Source organism: Arachis hypogaea, chromosome 12 (assembly GCF_003086295.3).
Source record: "Arachis hypogaea cultivar Tifrunner chromosome 12, arahy.Tifrunner.gnm2.J5K5, whole genome shotgun sequence".
Lineage (NCBI taxonomy): Eukaryota > Viridiplantae > Streptophyta > Magnoliopsida > Fabales > Fabaceae > Arachis > Arachis hypogaea.
The window spans coordinates 58942332-58964366 of NC_092047.1; the positions used below are offsets into that span (position 1 = coordinate 58942332).

At 35.2% G+C, this 22035-nt stretch overlaps 1 protein-coding gene across 1 annotated transcript; it reads right to left on the minus strand.

Moving 5' to 3' along the window:
• Positions 1-11986: 11986 nt before the first annotated feature.
• Positions 11987-20089, minus strand: LOC112727404 (uncharacterized). Its single transcript, XM_025777141.2, has 7 exons — positions 19481-20089; positions 15689-15831; positions 13557-15593; positions 13359-13453; positions 13157-13226; positions 12966-13065; positions 11987-12873 (listed from the first exon to the last, which is right to left on the minus strand). Exons 1-7 carry the CDS (start codon positions 20087-20089, stop codon positions 12118-12120), a joined length of 3810 nt encoding a protein of 1269 aa, XP_025632926.2. The 3' UTR covers positions 11987-12117.
• Between the last annotated feature and the right edge of the window lie 1946 nt (positions 20090-22035).

Genomic DNA, 22035 nt, shown 5'->3' on the forward strand with positions numbered 1-22035 from the left:
TATGGATGCTGAATTTTGCACAGAGCTGAGGAAGCACCATAGGATTTGTGATAACCGTGCCTGCGAGGGGGATTATGAGCTTGTTGCTCCTGATTCCGATGAGAGAGTTTGTTTTCTGACTTCCGTCGAGGGGGAGCGTCCCTCTTTCTATGCTTACGAATACTTCTTCAGCCAATTAAACGTTACTTTCCCTTTTACTGCTTTTGAAACTGACTTGTTGTGGTCCTGCAATATTGCTCCGTCCCAGCTTCATCCAAACTCCTGGGGTTTTATCAAAATATTTCAACTTCTTTACCAGGAGTTGGACATAACACCTTCTGAAACTCTTTTCCTTTATCTTTTTGTCTCGGCCAAACCTGGAGGTTCCTCCAAAAAGAAAGCTTCCTGGGTTTCTTTCAGGTTGGCCCAGGGGCATAAAGTTTTTGCCATGTATGATGAGTCGTTTAAGGATTTTAAGAACTATTTCTTCCGAGTCTGTGCCATTGAAGGGGTTCGCCCCTTTTTTCTTGATGAAAATGATGAGCCCGCTTTTCCTCTGGAGTGGCAAAAGAATGTAAGAGTGCCACGTTACACATGGGAAATGCTTAGTGAGGTTGAGCGGGCCTTTGTAGTTGTTCTTGAAGATTTGTGGGGGAAGCCTCCCCATTTGGACACGAAGAGATTTTTGAGTGATCCATCTTTGGTTCGGGCTGCTTTGGGTACTGTCTGATTTGTTTTTATACTTGCTCTCGAGCTTTGCTTCTCCTGTTGTTGTAACTTGTCTTTGATTTTTGTGTTTTTCAGAGATGTCGAAGAATAATGATTCTATGAGGGCCTATAAGAAGGCGAAGAAGGCGACCGCTGCTTTAAACATCTCGGCCAAGGCGGCCAGAAAGGGATCTTCTCAGCCTCCAGTTAAACCTCCTATATCGAGTTCTCCCGGGCCGAGGAAAGCAATTCCTACTCCCCGGGTCTGTCTGGTCGATCCTCCACAATCTTCTGTTGCAGCTTCCGGTGCCCCTCCTAGTAAAAAGCAAAGAACAATTGAGCCTTTCAACCTTGATGCTCTTGACTTTGATGCGGTTGAGTTTGTAGATCAACAAATCGGCCCTTATGGTGTTCTTCCTATGGACGACGTGTCGCTTCTTCGTCATTTTGATTATATCACCCGGAGTGGTATCAAGTTGGCACACATGGGGGCAGCCCTATATCGAACTGCTCAAAGTCTTCCTCTCCATGCCACTAAAGCTTTTATGGAGGAGGCCAAACAGGAGTTTGATCGGATGAAGGCCTTGAAGGAGGAGCTTGAAGTAAGGGTGGCCAAGTTGGAGAAAGACTTAGAGAATGAAAAGGCTAGTTCTACTTCTCTGGCTGGTTCTCTGAGACTGGCCGAGGACACAGCTATGCGACATAAGGACAGTTATTTGACGTCTTACCGGGAGGTGTTGCGTCTGAGAGAAGAGTTGGAGAATGCCCGGGCTAATTATTCCGAACTCCAAGGTCATCTTGTTGGCAGTGTAACTGCTGCCTATGAGAACCTGAAGGAACAAGTTCGGGTTATTGCTCCCGAGGCCGACCTGACCCTCTTTAGCTTGGAGAACATTGTCAAAGATGGCAAGGTTGTCCCTGATGACGAGGATGAGGATGATGTCGATCCTTCCCCTGTAGCCTCTACCAAGGTGTCGACTTCTGCTGTCCCTGCCGAGGTTGGTCCTCCCGCTTCTGAACCCGACTGCCAGATCTTGAACCGGGATGACGGTACTGTAGATGCCGTTCCTCTCCAGACTCGGCCTCCGTCTCCTCGGCCTAATGCTGCTAAAAAATCTTCTGACCCTTAGCTTTAACTTTATTCTGGATATGTAGTTGGCCCGGCTTGTGGGCTTTTTTAAACTCTTTATGTTTTGTTAATTGCTGACACTTTCCCGTTGCTTGCCTAGCAACTTTTGTTTTTTATGAAAAACAAATGGTAGCATGCTTTAGCTTTTTTGAGATAGGTTTTGGTGGCTTCCGAGGCTTTTATAACATTGTTGATGATATCGCGCCTTTTGTGCTTGACTTGGTATCTCTTTTTCTGCGAATATTATATCTTGAATCCTTTGTGGTTGTGACTAGGTAGGTCTAACTTGATTTTTGGTTCGTTCTCGCTCCGGCTTGTATTTCTGACAATTTGTAACCGATTTCTTTAGTCCTCCTAGTTGTTTTCGCAGTCCTTTTCTAAGTTATTTTTGTAATCCCTCTCCCGGATCTTTGTCGGATATCTTCCCAGGATTACCTTCATAACTTTTTTAGTAGTAGGAGTCCGACTTCATTATATCGGTCTCCTTTAAGTTATTTTGTAATCCTCTTTCTTGGATCTTTATCAGGTCTCTTTCAGGGATTGCTTTGATAACTTTCCAATTGTAGGAGTCCGACTTGGTTATATCGGTCTTCTTTAAGTTATTTTTGTAATCCTCTTTCTTGGATCTTTATCCGACCTCTTTCAGGGATTACTTTTATAACTTTCCAGTTGTAGGAGTCCGACTTGGTTATATCGGTCTTCTTTAAGTTATTTTTGTAATCCTCTTTCTTGGATCTTCGTTCGATCTCTTTCAGGGATTACTTTCATAACTTTTTAGTTGTAGGAGTCCGACTTGGTTATATCGGTCTCCTTTAAGTTATTTTTGTAATCCTCTTTCTTGGATCTTTGTCCGATCTCTTTCAGGGATTACTTTTATAACATTTTAGTTGTAGGAGTCCGACTTGGTTATATCGGTCTCCTTTAAGTTATTTGTAGTCCTCTTTCTTGGATCTTTGTCAGATCTCTTTCAGGGACTACTTTGATAACTTTTAAGTAGTAGGAGTCCGACTTGGTTATATCGGTCTCCTTTAAGTTATTTGTGGTCCTCTTTCTTGGATCTTTGTCAGATCTCTTTCAGGGACTACTTTGATAACTTCTCATTTTGGGCTGACTTTGTCATGTCGAGCCCTTCTAAGTTAAAGTAATCCTCTTTAATAGGGTTGGCCAGACCTCTTTCCAGGGTTTACTTATAACTTGGGTTGACTTGGTCCGACTTCTCAACGTCGGCCAGTCTTTAAGTTATTATTTTAGCAATCCGTAAGACCTCGTCAGGTTCTTTTTTGGATCACTTTCGATAACTTCTTACATTGTTCTGTGTTCATCTTTGCCGATTTGTAGAAAGTGGTTGTCATCTCTAGATCGTCCTTTGGGTGAATCGCGTTTTCACCTTTATCGGACGGTTGTCTTTATCGTGATCGTGCAGTGAAATTGTTTTTCACTTTCTGCCGATCTGTTGCTTTATAATCAGACGATGAATGCTTCAGATTAATGTGTCTTGAAATCTTTGTAGAATATTTAAAATATATTTTATTTAAAGGAAAAGTGCAAATATATACATATGGGATTGTCTGAATCTCAACTTGGTGCCTCATTAAAAAACCTTTTTCAGGAAAAAGAGTGCATCCAATGATGAGATCTTTTATCTTTGCTAACTGTAGTACCTTCTGAGGTTGCAGGCGTACCATGACATGGGAAGCTCTTGTCCATCGAGTTCAGACAGTCTGTAGTAGCCCTTTCCAAGTACTTCTACAATTCGGTAGGGTCCTTTCCAGTTTGCTGCCAGCTTTCCCTCTCCTGGTCAAGTTGTTCCGATATCATTTCGGATTAGGATGAGATCATTTTCTGTGAAATTTCTCGGCACTACCTTTTGATTATATCTGGAAGCCATTCGGCGTTTTAGAGCTTCTTCTCTGATCCGAGCTCTTTCTTGGATTTCGGGTAACAAGTCGAGCTCTTCTCTCTGAAGTTGGAAGTTTGCTTCCTCATTGTAGTGAACTACTCTGGGCGACCTTTCCTCAATCTCTATTGGAATCATCGCCTCTGTTCCGTATGCTAGTCGGAAGGGGGATTCCTTCGTGGTGGAATGTGGCGTTGTTCGATATGCCCACAGGACCTGTGGGAGCTCTTCTGCCCAGGCTCCCTTTGCATCTTGTAATCTCCGTTTTAATCCAGCCAATATGACTTTGTTAGCAGCTTCGGCCTGCCCATTGGCTTGTGGATGTTCGACGGAGGTGTACTGGTGCTTTATATTCAAGTCGGCTACTAGTTTTCTGAAGCCTGTATCTGTGAATTGGGTGCCATTGTCTATGGTTATTGAATATGGAACCCCGAACCTTGTGACAATGTTTCGATATAAGAATTTCCGGCTTCTTTGAGCGGTGGCATTGGCTAGGGGTTCTGCCTCGATCCACTTTGTAAAGTAATCTACTCCCACTATGAGAAATTTAACTTGTCCTGATCCCTGTGGGAAGGGGCCGAGAAGATCGAGTCCCCATTTTGCAAACGGCCAAGGCGAAGTCACGCTGATGAGCTCTTCTGGCGGGGCGATGTGAAAGTTGGCATGTTTTTGACATGGTGGACATGTCTTTAGAAATTCCGTGGCTTCTTTCTGTAGAGTTGGCCAATAAAATCCCGCCCGGAGTACTTTTTTGGCGAGAGCTCGTGCTCCGAGATGATTGCCACAAATGCCACCATGTATTTCTTCTAGCACTTCCCTTGTGTTGGAGGTCGGCACGTATTTTAGTAAAGGTATTGAGATTCCTCTTTTGTACAGGATGTTGTTTATGATGGTGTAGTACTGTGTCTCCCTTTTTAACTTCTTTGCCTCCTTTTCTTCTGTGGGGAGTGTTCCTTCTTTGAGGTAGTTGATTATGGAGGTCATCCATCCTTGGTCCTGACTTGTTATGGCCAGGACTTTTTCCTCTTCCGAGATTGACGGGTTTTGCAACATTTCCTGGATGAGGCTTCTATTGTTACCCCTGGTTTGGTGCTGGCTAGTTTTGAGAGTGCATCAACTCGGGCATTTTGTTCGCGGGGTATGTGGCAGATCTTATATTCCCCGATTTGTCCGAGTAGTTCCTTGGTTTTATCCAAATATTTTTTCATGGTGGGGTCTTTGGCTTGATAGCTCCCTGTTATTTGTGATGTGACCACTTGTGAATCGCTGTAAATGTTGAGTTTTTGAGCTCCGACCTCTTTAGCCAGCTTCAAACCAGCTAATAATGCTTCATATTCCGCTTGGTTATTGGAGGCCAGGAACCCGAACTTGAGGGAGAGCTCAACTTGGGTTCCTTGGTTGCTTTCTATTATCACGCCTGCGCCGCTTCCAGTTTTATTTGAGGAACTGTCCACGTAGAGATTCCATTCTGTGGGAGTTTCCAGGGTATCTGTGAATTGTGCGATGAAGTCGGCCAGATACTGTGATTTGATGGCCGTCTGAGCTTCATATTGGAGGTCGAATTCTGACAACTCGACTGCCCATTGTAGAATTCTTCCTACTAAATCTGTTTTCTGCAATATTCCTTTTATGGGTTGGTTAGTTCTAACCTTAATGGTGTGAGCCTGGAAGTACGGGCGGAGTCGTCGAGATGTTAGGATGAGAGTATAGGCAAATTTTTCTATTTTCTGGTAGTTCAGCTCGGATCCCTGTAGTGCTTTGCTAATGAAGTAGACGGGTTGTTGCCCATTTTCGTCTTCTCTGACTAGTGCTGAGGCTATCGCCCGGCTTCCTACTGCGAGATATAATATGAGTGGTTCTCCTTCTCGTGGTCGTGATAGGATAGGTGGCCGTCCTAAGAACTCCTTGAAGTCTCGGAAAGCTTGCTCACACTCTGTCATCCATTCGAACTATTTTCCCTTTCTTAAAGTAGCATAGAAGGGGAGAGATCTTATCGCAGCTCCTGCTAAGAATCGGGATAGGGCGGCCAATCTCCCGTTGAGTTGTTGTACTTCTTTGACACAGGTTGGGCTCTTCATGTTGAGTATAGCTTGACATTTGTCTGGATTTGCTTCAATTCCCCTTTGTGTGAGCATGAAACCTAAGAATTTGCCTGCTTCAACTGCGAAGGTGCATTTTGCGGGGTTGAGTCGCATGTTATGCTTCCTTATAGTGTCAAACACTTGAGCCAGGTCGGATAATAATGTATCTTCGCTTTGTGTTTTTATCAACATGTCGTCCACATAGACTTCCATGATTTTTCCGATGTGATCTGAGAAGACTTTATTCATTAGCCTTTGATAAGTAGCTCCTGCGTTCTTGAGACCGAAAGGCGTCACGATGTAGCAGTAGTTCGCCTTTGGTGTTAAGAACGAGGTCTTTTCTTGATCTGGTGGATACATGGGGATTTGGTTGTATCCCAAATAGGCGTCCATAAACGAGAGGTATCTATATCCGGAGGAAGCATCTACCAGAGCGTCAATACTTGGGAGTGGGTATGGATCTTTTGGGCAGGCTTTGTTGAGATCGGTGTAATCGGTACACATGCGCCACTTCCCGTTTGATTTTTTCACCAAGACGACGTTGGCTAGCCATAGTGGGTACTTGACTTCTCTTATGAATCCTGCCTCCAGTAACGTTTGTACTTGTTCTTCCACAGCTTGGGATCGTTCTGGTCCGAGTTTTCTTCGCTTCTGCTGCACCGGCCGAGATCCTGGATAGACCGCCAACTTATGGCACATTAGCTTAGGGTCTATGCCTGGCATGTCTGCGGCTTTCCAAGCGAAGAGGTCGACATTATCTCGTAAGAATTGTATCAGTAATTCTTTTGAGTCTCCTCTTAGGACCGTGCCGATATTAGTCGTTTTGTCCGAGGTGTCTCCAATCTGAACCTTCTCTACCTCACCTTCTGGGTGCGGATGGAGTTCTTCTCGACGCTGAGCTCCGCCAAGCTCAATTGTATGAAACTCTTCTCCTCTGCCTTTGAGGTTTAAGCTTTCGTTATAACAACGACGTGCCATCTTTTGATCTGCTTTTATCATGGCTATCCACTCTTTAGTTGGGAATTTCATGCATAGATGCGGAGTTGAGACTATTGCGCCGAGTTGATTGAGTGTTGTCCGACCTAAGAGAGCATTGTAGGCTGAACTTACGTCGACCACAATGTAGTCTATTTTGAGGGTCCTAGATTGGTTCCCTTTTCCAAAAGTAGTGTGTAGCGATACATATCCCAGCGGTTGTATCGGAGTGTCTCCTAGTCCAAACAGATTGTTCGGGTATGCTCTAAGTTCCTTTTCGTCTAAGCCGAGCTTATCGAAGGCCGTTTTGAATAAGATGTCGGCAGAACTCCCTTGGTCTACTAGTGTGCGGTGTAGATTGGCGTTTGCCAGTATAATAGTGATGACCATGGGATCGTCGTGTCCCGAGATGATGCCGGATGCGTCCTCTTTAGTAAATGTTATCGCCGGGATGTCGGGTGCTTCCTCTTTTCCCTCAACATGATATACTTCTTTGAGATATCTCTTTCGAGACGATTTGGTGATCCCACCTCCTACGAATCCGCCGTGTATCATGTGGACGTGTCTTTCTGGTGTCCGAGGTGACCGTTCAGCTCGTCCATCATCTTCGTCTCTCCGTCTTTTTCTTTGGTCATCATCCCGGGTGGCCAGAAATCGATCTAATTTTCCTTCTCTTACCAATTTTTCTATGATATTTTTCAAGTCGAAGCACTCGTTGGTAGAGTGCCCTCAAATTCGATGGTATTCACAATATTCCTTCCGGTTTCCTCCTCCCCTTTTGCCTTTGAGTGGCCGTGCTGGGTGGATTTTTTCTGTATGGCAGACTTCTTTGTACACGTCGACCAGGGATGCTTTGAGAGGAGTGTAGTTGTGGTATTTTTTGATTTTATCACCATGTCGATCTTCTTTCCTTTTGGAGTCCTTGTCTTTGTCTCGGTAAGAGGCCCCAGATTTTGAGGTTTCTCCCAGCCGAGTGTTCTCTTCCATGTTGATGTATTTTTCTGCTCGCTGACGATTGGATTTTTGACGGTTTAGAATTTCACAAATGAATTCTCGTTGCAAGTATAGTTTCTAAACCAATCACTAATCCTTTCATGCAAAAATTTGTTTGTCACAAGTACAAACCCCTAAAATCTATAAACCGAAGTATTTAAACCTCGGGTCGTCTCTCAAAGGACTTGCAGGGTAGTGTTCTTGTTATTGGTTATGGACTTGTTTATTTTGGGGTTTTGGATGAGGAATGTGAATAATAAATGGTAGGAAAACTTTATTCACAAAATGGTCTTGGCAAGGTTTGGTTGTCAAGGGTCTTCATCATTATCACTAGCCACAAGTATGGTAGTTGCAAGGATTAATCCCACTTAGTCATCCTTAAATCGATTAACAAAGGAAAGTCAAGTGAGTTATATCAATCTTAGTCCGTAAGTCCTAGCTTTCCACTAATTGGATTAATGAAGGCTAGAGTTAATGGCTATCAACTATCAATCAATTGGACACTAGTGACTCAAGAAATCCTAAGTTACCTTCTCAAGCCAAGAACATAAAATTCTAGTCTAAAATTCTTCCAAGCATTTAATCAAACACTTGGAAGGCACAAAAGAAGAGTATAGTCAATCACAACAAGAATGAATTCTAACTACAATTGAATGTGAGGAACTAACAACAACAATCAAGGAAATCACAATTATCATGAATTACCTCAAATTGCATTATTGAAAGAAAATAAAGAGAACAAGAGTATCATGATTACAAAACCTAGAAACAAAATAAGAGAAATTACAACAAGAGAATAGGGATAGAGAGAAGAACCAAAGTGTAGCAATCATCAATTGAAGGTAGAAGTAGAAGGAGACTTGAATTAAACCTAGAACTATGAGATCCTAATCTAACCCTAATTCCTAATCCTAATTCTAGAGAGAAGAGAGAGCTTCTCTCTCTAACTCTAACTACTTCTAAAACTAAACTATGACTAATGATTAAAAGTAAAAGTAAAGTATGAAAAGTATCTTGATTTCCCTTCAATCCTTGGCTTAAATAGCATCAGAAATGAGTTGGATTGGGCCCACAAGGCTTCTAAAATCGCTGGCCACGTTTTGCTTTAAGTGAACTAGGTGGCAGCAACGGCATGTGCGCGTACTTTGCGCGTGCGCGCCACCATACGTGTAGCAAATATGGCAAATCTTATATTGTTTCGAAGCCCCGGATGTTAGCTTTCCAACCCAACTGGAACCGCATCAATTGGACCTCTGTAGCTCAAGTTATGGTCGTTTAAGTGCAAAGAGGTCGGCTTGACAGCTTTCCGGTTCTTTCATTTCTTCATGAGTTCTCCACATTTTCATGCTTCTTTCTTCATTCTCTTGATCCAATCTTTGCCTTCTAAATCTGAAATCACTTAGCAAACATATCAAGGCATCTAATGGAATCAAGGAGAATTAAATTTAGCTATTTTAAGACCTAAAAAGCATGTTTTCACTCTTAAGCACAATTAAAGGAGAATATACAAAAACCATGCTATTTCATTGAATAAATGTGGGTAAAAGGTGATAAAATCCCCTAAATTCAATACAAGATAAACCGTCAAATTGGGGTTTGTCAACCTCCCCACACTTAAACCAAGCATGTCCTCATGCTTAAGCCAAGAGAAAGCAAAGGGCATCAACATTTATTCAATGTAACCTACCTATATGCATCCTATCTACATGAATGCAACTAGATGCAAAATGGTTGTCCCTACTTGGTTAAAAATAAATCAATCCTCCAAGTCATTCATGCACAAGTAGGGTCAAGATCATATAACGATTCATGAATCCTACCAATTCAAATATAAAAATTAAAGTTCAAATAGACTTGCAAGAAGAACGCTCGCGAAAGCCGGGAATCAAGGAATTGAGCATCGAACCCTCACCGGAAGTGTTTGCACTCTAGTCGCTCGGTGTTTGGGGTTGATTCTCTAAATTCTCCCCTAATCATGCTTTCCAAGATTTGTTTTTCTTCTAACAATCGACAATTATTCAATGCATGCATACATGTATCATGAGGTCTTTTCTTTAGGTTGTAATGGGGCTAGGGTCAAGGTAGGATCATATATGGCTAGTGGACTTAGGATTTGAATCTTTGATTAACTTAAACTTTCCCACCTAACCTATATAATGACCTATACAATTAAGTACTAATCTAACTACTCATTCCTCACTTTTTCACATACTCATGCATTTTCTTTTCATTTCACAACACTTATGCATTGATTCTTATTGAGCTTCATTTTGGGGCATTTTGTCCCCTTTATTGCTCTTCTTTTTTTTTTCTTTCTATATACATTTTTTTCTTTTCTTTTCTTTTTTTTTTCCTTTTCACTTTTATTTCTTTTTCTTTTCATTTTTTTCTTTTTCTTTCAAACTATACACAAGACACTACTAGAAATAAGGTTTTTTCGGACGAAAATTTCAAACGAATTTTAATCCGTCTGAATGACTTTTTCATTTCGGACAAATTTGAGACAAATGTTGAACAATTTTTAATGGAGACATTTGAATAATATATTCTATCCTAAATTTGTCTAAATTTTGTCCCAAATTTTGGCGCCAAATTTTTTTTAGATGGCGCCAAAATTTTCATACAGATTAGCAACAAATTTTGGACAAAAACTATAATTCGTCCGTATTCCATCTGAATATGCGCAATAACTTCAGACGGATTTGGGACGCATTTTGAAAAATATTAATTCTATCCCAAATTTGTCTATAATTAGTCTTAAATGCTTTTACTATAACTAACCCTTGGAAGTAGACAAAATTTTTCCCACAAATTTGGGACGAAAATAGCATCATTTGTAAATTTTGTTTGAAAGTTCATCAATTTTCAAACAGATTTCAAATATTTATTGAAAACTTTTAAAATTTAGTATAAAAATATTATTTATATTTTAAATTAGTCCATGATTTGTCCTAAATATTTTTACTATTCTAAAATAAAGTTTCTTTTCCTAAAATAACCTTAATTATATATAACTTATAAAAAGGTACAGTTTTTGTTTGCACCTTTCAATTCCAAAATCTCTTGATCAAAATATGAAATAATCATCATACCAATTAACATCTTATTTATTATTATACATATTTTTAAAAATTGGATTAATAGATAGTTAGCGCTTATTTATGCAGGCTTTTTTTATATAAATAAATAAATAAAATATATTAATTCCCATAATACGCATGCAGAAAGCTTTACAAAAATGCGCAAGGCCATTGTTCGCAAAGCACCCGCGAAATGAATTTAGTCGTCATCTCAGGAGGGGCGCACGCCAATTGAAACTTCTGGTGGGGAAGTCATTTTGTGCCTGACGCCAACAAAATGGGTACTTCTGGTGGGGCTACCATGAAATTTAGTTGGTTTATTTTTTAAATATATTTTTTAATATTTTAAAAAATAAAATTATATTTTCATTAAATGTATGTTTTTGATTATTTAATTGTTTATTAAGTTAATAATTTATTTTTATATAATATCAAATATGAAATAAATTACAATCTTAAAATAATTAATTGAATCATTATAGATCAACCATTAAAATAAAATACTAGTAAATTAATCTATTATTCATCATAACTCTTTTAATTCAGGTAGTACTACTCAGTACTAAATAAAAAAAATTTAACAAATATACTTATTCATTCCAAAATTTTAGAACTAAATTGACTATATTTTTATTAGTTTTTTTTCCTATCATTGTATATTATATTTGACTTTTTTTTAGTTAAACTTGAGAGACTCTATCTTCTTATTTTTTTTTATATACTCTATTTTCTTATTTTTTTATTCTTTTATTTTTATTATATTTAATATTAAATTTCTTATACAAATTGTTATATACCATCTTATATTTAATTTTGATTTTTTTTAGTTACCTCATATTATTTTTTAATTTATTCTTTTAATTATTTACGTTATAATCATTCAAAATTTAATTTTTTAACAAATTTAAGATAAAGTGTATCTAAAAGAATTACATATATAAAAATCTTAAAAATAAATTAGAGGAGTGCTAGGGGTCCAGCAAATTTTGTGATTTGTAGCCATCAGTAGTGTTTTTAATGGTGTGAGATTACATCTAATGGTGGAGAATTACTCATTTTTTATTATGGTTAAATTGCTGGCCAAATTTTAATAAAAGTGCTGGCCCCTAGACTTTCTCAATAAATTATATCCAATCTTCTAAAAAATAGTCAAAATAAAATACAATAAAAAAATCACGTAAAATAAAAAAGTCATATACTTTTTCATAACATTAAGGTATATTAAAAATTTAAAAAAAATACAAATAAATACATTTCTTAGTGGACTTTTTCATACTATTCATTTTGATCTTCATCCTCATTGTTCTCGTCGTCGTCGTTCTCGTCCTCGTTCTCATCCTCATCCATGTCTTCGTCCTCATCCCCAAGTAGCTCATCATCATCATCATCATTATCTTCTTCTTCTTCTTCTTCTTCTTCTTCATATCTTGTACTATTAGTATCCAGTAAATCAACAATAATGTCAATATCATTTGAGATATGATTGTTAGATTGATTTGTGTCATCTTCTTGATATGCAAAATCCTCCGTTGTTTCAATCTCAATCTCACCTCTTGCTTTAGTCTTGAATATAAACCACCATTCTGCTTTTTCTCTGGTGTTGCTCATTGGATGAGGTGCAAAATATACTTGAATTGCTTTATGTGCAATGATAAACGGATCATATTTAACATATCGTCGATTCTTTCGAATCTGTATGATTCCATACTCTTTGTTTACTTTTGTTCCTTTGCCGATCGTGGGATCAAACCATTCACATTTAAATAGTACAACTCTTTTTAGTGGTAGCCCAGTATACTCAACTTGAATAATTTCATCAAGCTGGCCATAGAAGTCATTTTCATATTCACCATAACCTGTGCCTTTGACACATATTCCATAATTCTGAGTTGACTTTCCACTCGAGTGAGATCTTGTGTGAAACTTGAAGCCATTGACTTTGTAGATAGGCCAACATTTAACAATTCTCAAAGGACCCCATGCCAAAGAATGAATATTCGAATCTGTCACATTATTTAAAGGATCATGAACCTGTATTAAATAAGAACCAATAAGTTAGAATATAATATGTCATCTACCAAAAAATGTGTGTACAATAAGATTATCAAATCATGTTGACTTACATAATTTTTAAACCATTCTGCAAAATCCGCTTCAATAAATTGATCAACTTGTTCATCACTTAAAGTAATATGATCTTGGCGTATGAAGTCCACAAAGATCCTATAGTACATAAATTTCAAATAAATTAAAATTATTAATATCAGAAAATATTATTAATAGTAAGAATATATATAGGAAGATAAATACTCACTCAATATATGGCTTAATTTCATCACAGTTTATTAGTATATGATTCATGGCTGCACTGAATTCTTTGTCATCTAAATAACGAGTTTTGCATTCACCAGCCAAACAACCAGGCAAATTAAAAATAGACAAATTTTGCTCAATTGAATCATCACTTTCATCATTTTGCTTTGCGTTGATGCTAGTTTGGTTAAAATAGTACTCACAAAAGTGAGAAATCTCCTCAATTAGGTATGATTCAACGATAGATCCTTCAACATGTGCTTTGTTCTTGACCTTTTTCTTAAGATGATGGAGAAACCTATCATGAAAAAATTCATAACAAAAATCAAATAAAAAATAATTGGCTTCATAAAACAGTAAAAAGAAATTTGAGAATAAATATAGAGGTGTGACTAAGGTACCTCTCAAAAGGATACATCCATCTATATTGCACAGGACCACCGAGCAATGCTTCGAATGGCAAATGAATAGGTAGATGTTCCATTGAGTCAAAAAATCCAGGAGGAAAAATACGTTCTAATTTGCATAGCACAATTGGAATATTTTCTTCAAGCTTATTGAGAACATCTTCTCGTAACGATGTTGAGCATAAATCTCGAAAAAATTGACTTAACTCTGTTATTGGCTTCCATATCTGCTCTGGCAATGAACTAAAAGCGATTGGGAGTAAACGTTCCATAAATATATGACAATCATGACTTTTCATTCCATATAACTTGCCCTCTTTCATGTCAACACATCTCCCTAAATTTGAAACATATCCATCAGGCATCCTTAACTCTTTCACCCATTCACATATTGCCCTCTTTTGCTGGAGGGTAAATGTGTAGTTTGCTTTGGGTTTTATAATTTTACCTCCACTTTGTACTGGCAGTTCTAAACTTTTTCGCTTGCAGTATAATGACAGATCCATTCTAGCCTTTGCATTATCTTTAGTCTTCTCTTTAATGTCCATGACAGTATTGAATATATTATCAAATACATTCTTCTCAATATGCATTACATCAAGGTTATGACGAATTAAATTATGACGCCAATAAGGCAAATCCCAAAATATGCTTCTTTTGGTCCAATTATGCATACTTCCATATCCTTCTATCTCAAGTTGCTCAACATCACTTATCTTATCATAATTCTGAACTATATCCCATATTTGCTCTCCAGTCAATCTTGGCGGAGGTTCTGATCTTTCAATTCTATTCTTATAGAATGCATCCTTGTTTCTTCTAAACATGTGATTATCTGGCAAGAATTGTCTGTGGCAATCAAACCATGATGGCTTTCCCCCATTTTTTAATTGGAATGCCTTTGTTCGTTCCATACAGTATGGGCATGCTAGCCTGCCTGCTGTCATCCATCCAGATAACATTCCATATGCAGGAAAATCATTAATAGTCCACAACAATGCAGCTCGCATTACAAAATTTGACTTGGAATGAATATCATAAGTTAAAACGCCATCTTCCCATAGTAGTTTTAGCTCATCAATCAAGGGCTGCAGGTATACATCAATCCTAGTTTTGGGATTACGAGGACCAGGGATAATCATGGATAAAAACATGTAAGGAGTTTTCATGCACATAGAAGGAGGCAGGTTATAAGGAGTGACAATTATTGGCCAACATGAATATTGTTTACCAGATTGACCAAAAGGGGTGAATCCATCAGCACATAATCCTAGTCTGACATTGCGTGGTTCTTGAGAAAATTGTGGATGTTTTCTATCAAAATACTTCCATGCTTTTGAATCCGATGGATGCTCAATAACTCCTTTAAACTCGTGATCAAAATGCCATCGCATGTGAGGTGCTGTGTTCATTGAAGCATAAAGTCTTCTTAAACGAGGTATAAGCGGTAAATAGTGCATTCGTTTCAAAGGCACTGATTTACCCTTTTTACCTATCTTGTACCTTGGAGAATGACAAAATTTACATTCCTTTCTTGGTATATCATCCTCCTTGTAATACAGCATACAACCATTAATGCAACAATCAATTTTATTGCTTTCCATGCCAAGTTTTGATACTAACTTCTTTGCTTCATAAAAACTGGAGACAAGTAAGTTATCCTTCGGCATCACTTCTTTCATAGCTTTCACGAAATCATCAAAGATCTGTTGAGATACATTCCCTTTAGCTTTTATACTCAACATTTTAACTGCCATTGATAATTCTGAATGATCCATACATCCCTCAAATAATGGGCGCTGAGCAGACTGTAATAAATCATAAAATTTTTTAGCTTCTGCATTCGGAGGCTCCTCCATGTGTTCTTCAAATTGACTCATCAATTCTGGTCCAGCAGCATCGACCACCATAGATTCATACGAATTTCTTATTGGCACATTAGCATGCGGAGAAGAACATGTACCTTCTTGATTATCATGATCTACATTCAAGTGCAAAGGACTCTCTCCATGTGAATCCCAACACCAGTATCTTGGCATGAAACCATATTTATATAAATCTAGTGAAACCTCATCCGGAGTTAAAAAAATCTTATTTTTATGTTTGTTGCAAGGACATCTAAGTACACCACCTTCGAGTACAAATTGAGGTTGTTTTTTAACTGTATCAATAAAATGTCGAACACCATTGACAAATTCCTGTCGTAATCCTCCTCGGTTTGGTAAATTTCTATTGTACATCCACTTTCGTTGTTCTGGAATTTCCATATCTACATATAAAGTATATTAAAAATTAGATTACTTAAATAATATTTTTATGAGATAATCAACTATGAGTATAATTAATTTCATGTTACAAAATTATAATATTATATTTTGATAAATATACATCAGTGAACATAAAAAAATTCTAAAAAAACTATCTATACTATGAATAAGAAAAATTAATTAAAAATTGATAAAAAAATCAAAACTTAACAAAGAATATTGACAATGATATTATCAAAACTAATTTATAATGTAGTGTTTCGATCCAGCAAATAAATTGATTTTTAACATATAAAAAAATTAATTTTAGCCTCTCTTCAGTCTTTTTCTTCTAACCGTAAAGTAGTGCATAAACCAAGTACTAAAAAAAAGTTGTATTTTTTTAAAACTTAATTATATTTATTTATTTTTCATAAATTTGATATAATTAAAAATGTGACAAAAAATTTATACTAAAATTAGAATAAAAATAAGCTTGCAAAATATATTATCTATTAAAAGACTAATATTTTTCAAATTAAACAGTAGAAATGATAAATTTTGGTATCCCAATAAAATAATTTATACATATAATCTCTCAATTACATTCTCTTTTTATAATCATTTACAAAATAAATATGAAAAATAGTTATTAAATATTTTCAATAAAATAATGACATATATAAAATATACGTATAGAATTATTGCTATTAACAATGTGCAAATGTTATTTTTTGGAAAAAAATCACATAGTAAAAAGAAAAAATATAAAGATATAAACAATGTTTTCTTTTTTTTTTTTCTCAGTAAAATGTTATCTCAATAATATTCTTAATATTATATTAAATGAAATATAAATAGTTTTTTACGGTGACAAGAAGGCATAATATATACAATTATAGCCTTCACTAAATGAGCTTGAAAGAGCCGTTAAATGTTTAAGTGTGTGTTTGAATTGTAATTTGTCAAACTGGAATTTGAATAAAATCAATTTTGAATAAAAGTAAGTTTGTGTCAACATAATTTATAGTTGAAAACTTGCTAGTTTCTACACTTAGAGTGTGTTTGTGAAACACATTTAGGTTGTTGCTAGTTATTATTGATTTTTTCATAATTTTTTTTAAATAAATACTGAGAATATTAAAACAATTATTCTAATTTTTGTACATTGTTTACTATTTTAATTTTTTATAATATGTATTATTGTTCCTATTAAAAATGATAAATTAAAATTAAAATTAATTATAAATAATAATAAAAATATAACTTGTAAAAAATTAGAACCTAAAATAATAAAAAAAATATGATTATTAAGAGTACTAAAAAAGAATACTAAAATATGTTATTTTATATATTATTTTTAATTTAATAAATAAATATTAATTTTTACTATAAAAAAATACTAAAAAAGTTATCAATTTTTATATGTTATTTTTAATTTCATAAACAAATATTAATTTTTATTATAACAATAAAAAACTATAATATACCAAAATAGAGTACTATAAAAAAATACTATATAAAAAATATTAAAAAAGATTAAATATACTTAAAAAATAATACTATAATTTAATATTATATTTTTTTAGTAATTAATTAATTATTTATCTAGAAGTGATTTTAACTAATATTATCCAAACAATATTTATTTTATCAAAATCAATTTTAGTAAAAATTGCCACACATAAATTATGTTGGCACAAACTCACTTCTACCCAAAATCAATTCTACAAAATCAATTCCATTCAAACTCCAGTTTGCTCAACGTAAATCCAAACACACACTTAGGATATGTTTAGCAAGCACGTTGAAAGAGGAAAAGCACATTACAACTTCTTGAAAGAGGAAAAGCACATTACAACTTTTTAATAGTAAAAAATCATAGTAATGAACATTAAATCACATAATGATAGTTATTAAAAAAATTTACCTCTATATAATTTTTTTCAAGAGAACTCTTTAGCACATTAATATAAAATTATATAAATAATGTAAAAAAATTGGAGAAAAAATTACTTATCTAAAAATCTTTGGTACGGATTGTGAAATGAATTGGAAATTTGTGAGCTAAAACAGTTGTTAGATTGGATATGTACCTAGCAAGGATATTCCAGTGCTCAAATTAAGATGGATTTATAAAGTATATGTGTGTGAAATAAAGAATGTAACTAAAGAATCTCTGACTTATATAATTCGAGGCAGTTATCTCATCTTATCTATCTTATCTTTTTTTTGGTGACTATCTATCTTATCTAGTAATATAAAAAAAAACAAAAATTTCAAATATTAATTTTATTAAATATTTATCTTTTCAGATTATTATATAACAAAAATTTAAGAACATAATTTAATTTAAATATTTTAAAATTATTATTAGATATATTTTTTTTAAAATATCTATCTTTTAGATATCAATATTCTATTCTATAACTTATTGAATATATTTTTGTTGTAATTTTATCTTTTTTAATTTGATATTAAAAATTAGATATAATTTTAATTTTAAAAAATTTGTTATACATAGTTATTTCAATGCCACTTATTAAATTTCACTTTGCGCCAAAATTTGTTTTTTTTTTTTATCAAAACCGCCTTCTTTTAGTTTCAGGGGATTAGTTTTTGAGTGCCTTCTCCCAGTCCCTCGTATTATAGCTACTTAGGTTACCTTGTCAAAAACCAAACCTTGTTTCAGAACTTTCTTTTGGTTTCACTGTTTCCTGGTCAGTTCTTCATCTCCTTCTCCCTCCTCCTGCGTGCTCTGCCTCCGGACTGTGGTTGCCGCTCGTGCTTCGCGATTCTTCTGCGTGCTCTGCTTCTGTCTGTGCGTTGCCGCTCGTGCTTGGCCGCTCGTGCTCTGCCTCCTGTCTCAGGTCTCAGACATCCACCACTCCAACCTCCAATCTCGCACCTCAGACCACCTCCACCATCATCAATCGCACTCCCAGTTACCAGCCTTCACTTGCGAACAACCGCCCAGCCTCCTGCATGTGTTTGCCTCCGCCGGTCTCAGAACCTGCGCCCCTGCCAGCCTCAGACACCACCCCTTCGCTTGATTGTTCGTGCCTCCTCTTCTTTTTTGTGCGTCTTCTGCAAGGTTCTAATTTTTGTGAGTAGTGTTTCTTTCTCAGCTTTGTTCATTGATAATTTTCTTTCTTCATTGTTAATTTGATTGTTAAGGGAAGCTTTATGTTAGATATAAAACATTAGGTATTTTGGTTGAACATATAAAATTGTATTGGTAGGGCTGTACTTTTGATATGTTTGCAGAACATGTTGCCTTAGAGATAAGAATTGCAATTGAAAACAGAACTGAGATAGATGACTCTATACAGTTCACTAAGTGGAAAGAAAAGAACATTTATAAAATTTATGAAGATGCACCCATCTTCATATATAGATGACTCAAATTTTGACTTAACTGATGGGATTTTAAAGTTCCTCCTATTACTACGCTTGCTAGCATTGCTCTTCTGCCTTGATACTTTGATTTTATCTATACCAAAATAAAGTCAAAGGTAAAAGTTAACTGCTTAAAGATACGAAAGTAATTGGTAGTTTATTGTTTTGGATTCTAATTTTAGTTTGTTATAATTTTTTATTTTATAATTTTTGTTTTGGATAATATACAAGGAAAGTAATTTCAAGTTAACTAGGCCTTATCACTTTGCTCACCTTGCATTCATTAGCCTTGAAAGTATTAATGGACATTATCTTAAGCTTTGGACAATATTCCAAATAAAACTTATGCAGAGATGGCCATGCTGCTCTGTAACACTGGGGAAAAATGCCAATCATGTTCCAATTATCAGTAAGTCGAAGCACCTGAAGTGCAGGAAACTCAATGTTGATTCCATTTTGATGACTTGTATCACCATCTGAGCTGCATTCTCCAATCACATATTTCAACTCACCACAATAATCTATATCCAAAGACTCCAATTGCACAAGGCCTTGAGAAAAAGTAACTGGGATTACATATTCTAGCATTTGGCACCCCATAATATGAAGTTTTTTCAATTTTGAGAAGATCACCCTATGATCCTGTCCACTTATCTCCTCATCTTCAAGTATATGCTTCAGTTCATCACATGAAAATATATCTAGCTTTTCCAACTGTTGCAGGCCTCGAGCAATCGCAGGTGTGAAGAGACGCGTTTTCAGTGGACATTTGCTTATATATCGATGCTCTAGCTTCTCAAAAAGGCCACTAGGAGGCACACCATGGTATAAAGCTCCACTTGATCTCATCGGAATCACATAACCAAAGCTGAATCCAGCCATAATCCATAAATCCTTCTCTTTCAATTTGGAATATATCAGGTGTGATATTTTGTGCACCTCCAACAATATTTGCTAGAAGCAGAACCTTTGCTTTCTCTGCCAACGCCACAGCTGATGCATATGATGTATCAAAACAGCTAAGAATTAAGGTTCTACGACAGCTAAGGATTTTATCTCCATGACCCTTAAATTTGTGTCCTAGTTGTATATGGTACCTTGCCAATGCTTGAGGGACTCTAAAATTTCTGAAGAATTCAGTTTGGCCTCCATTACCATTGTCCCAAAAAATCTATTTCATTTTAATAGAAATGATATTTTTGAAAATGATATAAAAAATTATTTTAAGCGCCCGTTCTTCTTCGACGTTCCACTTCCCCACTTCTTCCGCGTTCTGCTTCCATTTATTTTTCTTCTAACCGTTTGTTAAAATGGCTTTTATAATATATAACCTTTTGATTGTATCCTATGGCTTCTTTTTAGGAAAGCAGGAGTCAGTAACAAGCTACACGCACACATATTTTAGTGAAGACTACGGCATAATCATGCATTCTAATAAAGAAATGAGTAAAAAGGTATTTATGACTGGAATTTTATTGCAAAAACACCTAGCGTTTTATTATGTGATTATTTGATGTAATTGACTTTGGTTTGTGACTATGAATTATAATTGTCGTTGATAATATTGTGATTATAGTTTAATGGTTGAATTTACTTTGAGTATGTCTGTGTTGCGATTATTGTTTTGGTTGAATTGAGTGCTTGTAAATGAACCATGTTGTTGCCTTGTTAGAATTGGTAACGAAAAACTAGGAGAAAATTATCGAGTTAGAATGATATTACTAAGTGTGTGTTTGGATTAGAGTTGGTCAAACTGAAGTTTGAATGGAAGTGATTTTGTACAATTGATTTTAGATAGAAGTGAGTTTGTGCCAGTATGATTTATGTTTGGCAATTCTATACTAAAATTGATTTTGATAGAATGAAATTGTTTGGATCATATTAGTTAAAATCACTTTTAGATAGATAATTAGTTAATTACTAAAAAAATATAATATTAAATTATAATATTATTTTTTGGTATATTTAATTTGTTTTATACTTCTTTTAGTATATTTTTTATATAATATTGTTTATAAAATTCTATTTTAGTTTGTTATAATTTTTTTAATAAAAATTAATATTTATTTATTAAATTAAAAATAACATATAAAAAAATATATTTTAGTACCTTTTATGAGTACTCTCAATATATAATCTTATTTTGTTTATTATTTTGGATTCTAATTTGTTACTAATTATGTTTTTATTATTATTTGTGATTTATTTTTTATTTAATTTATTGAAAAAAACTAAAAATTGAAAATATTTGAAATGACTTGAAACAAATATGAAAATTCTTTTGGAAAAAATCAATAATGATCATCAAAGGTGAACTCACGTTGAAGTGAACGCAGAAGCAACAATTTTTTGCTTCTAGTAAACGTGCTTTTAAGCTGCAAAATCACTTCTGCGTTTAGAGGAGAAAGATTACCAAAGATAAAAAAGCAGCGTTCAAAGAACTTCAACGCACTTTTATCCTCTCAGACGGGTTTGCCAAACACACCCTAAGTAGTAACATGAATAGTGATCAATTAATTTATAGTATTTTCTGTTTCTACCTTTCACACAATCTGCTCCTTTCACAAATACAGTATTATCCTTGCTATGAACTTCTTAAATGCTCATGTGTACATATTTATTAGTACTCAGTACTAAAACATAGTAGCACTTTATTTTACATCCTCATTGATTATTTTGGCAGCTAAGTATTATTTTACATTGTTATTTTTTTAATTCTTTCGATGATGTACATGTTACTGAAATTTAGATGCAATGTCTTACTAATCTTGTAAATCTTTTGTTGTTTTAGATGTCAGGTTCTAAAAAAAATAAAAAACACTTGTCAA

Bases quoted from the DNA above. Each gene is read 5' to 3' on its own strand.
- LOC112727404 (XM_025777141.2), bottom strand. From the start codon at position 20,089: ATGGCTGGATTCAGCTTTGGTTATGTGATTCCGATGAGATCAAGTGGA. The intron at 15,832-19,480 runs GTGAGCAAAGTG...CTTTATATGTAG, and splicing joins TCAAGGCTAATGAATGCAAG to ATATGGAAATTCCAGAACAA. The intron at 13,227-13,358 runs GTGAGTACTATT...CTCGTTATTTAG, and splicing joins TGAGGAGATTTCTCACTTTT to ATGACAAAGAATTCAGTGCA.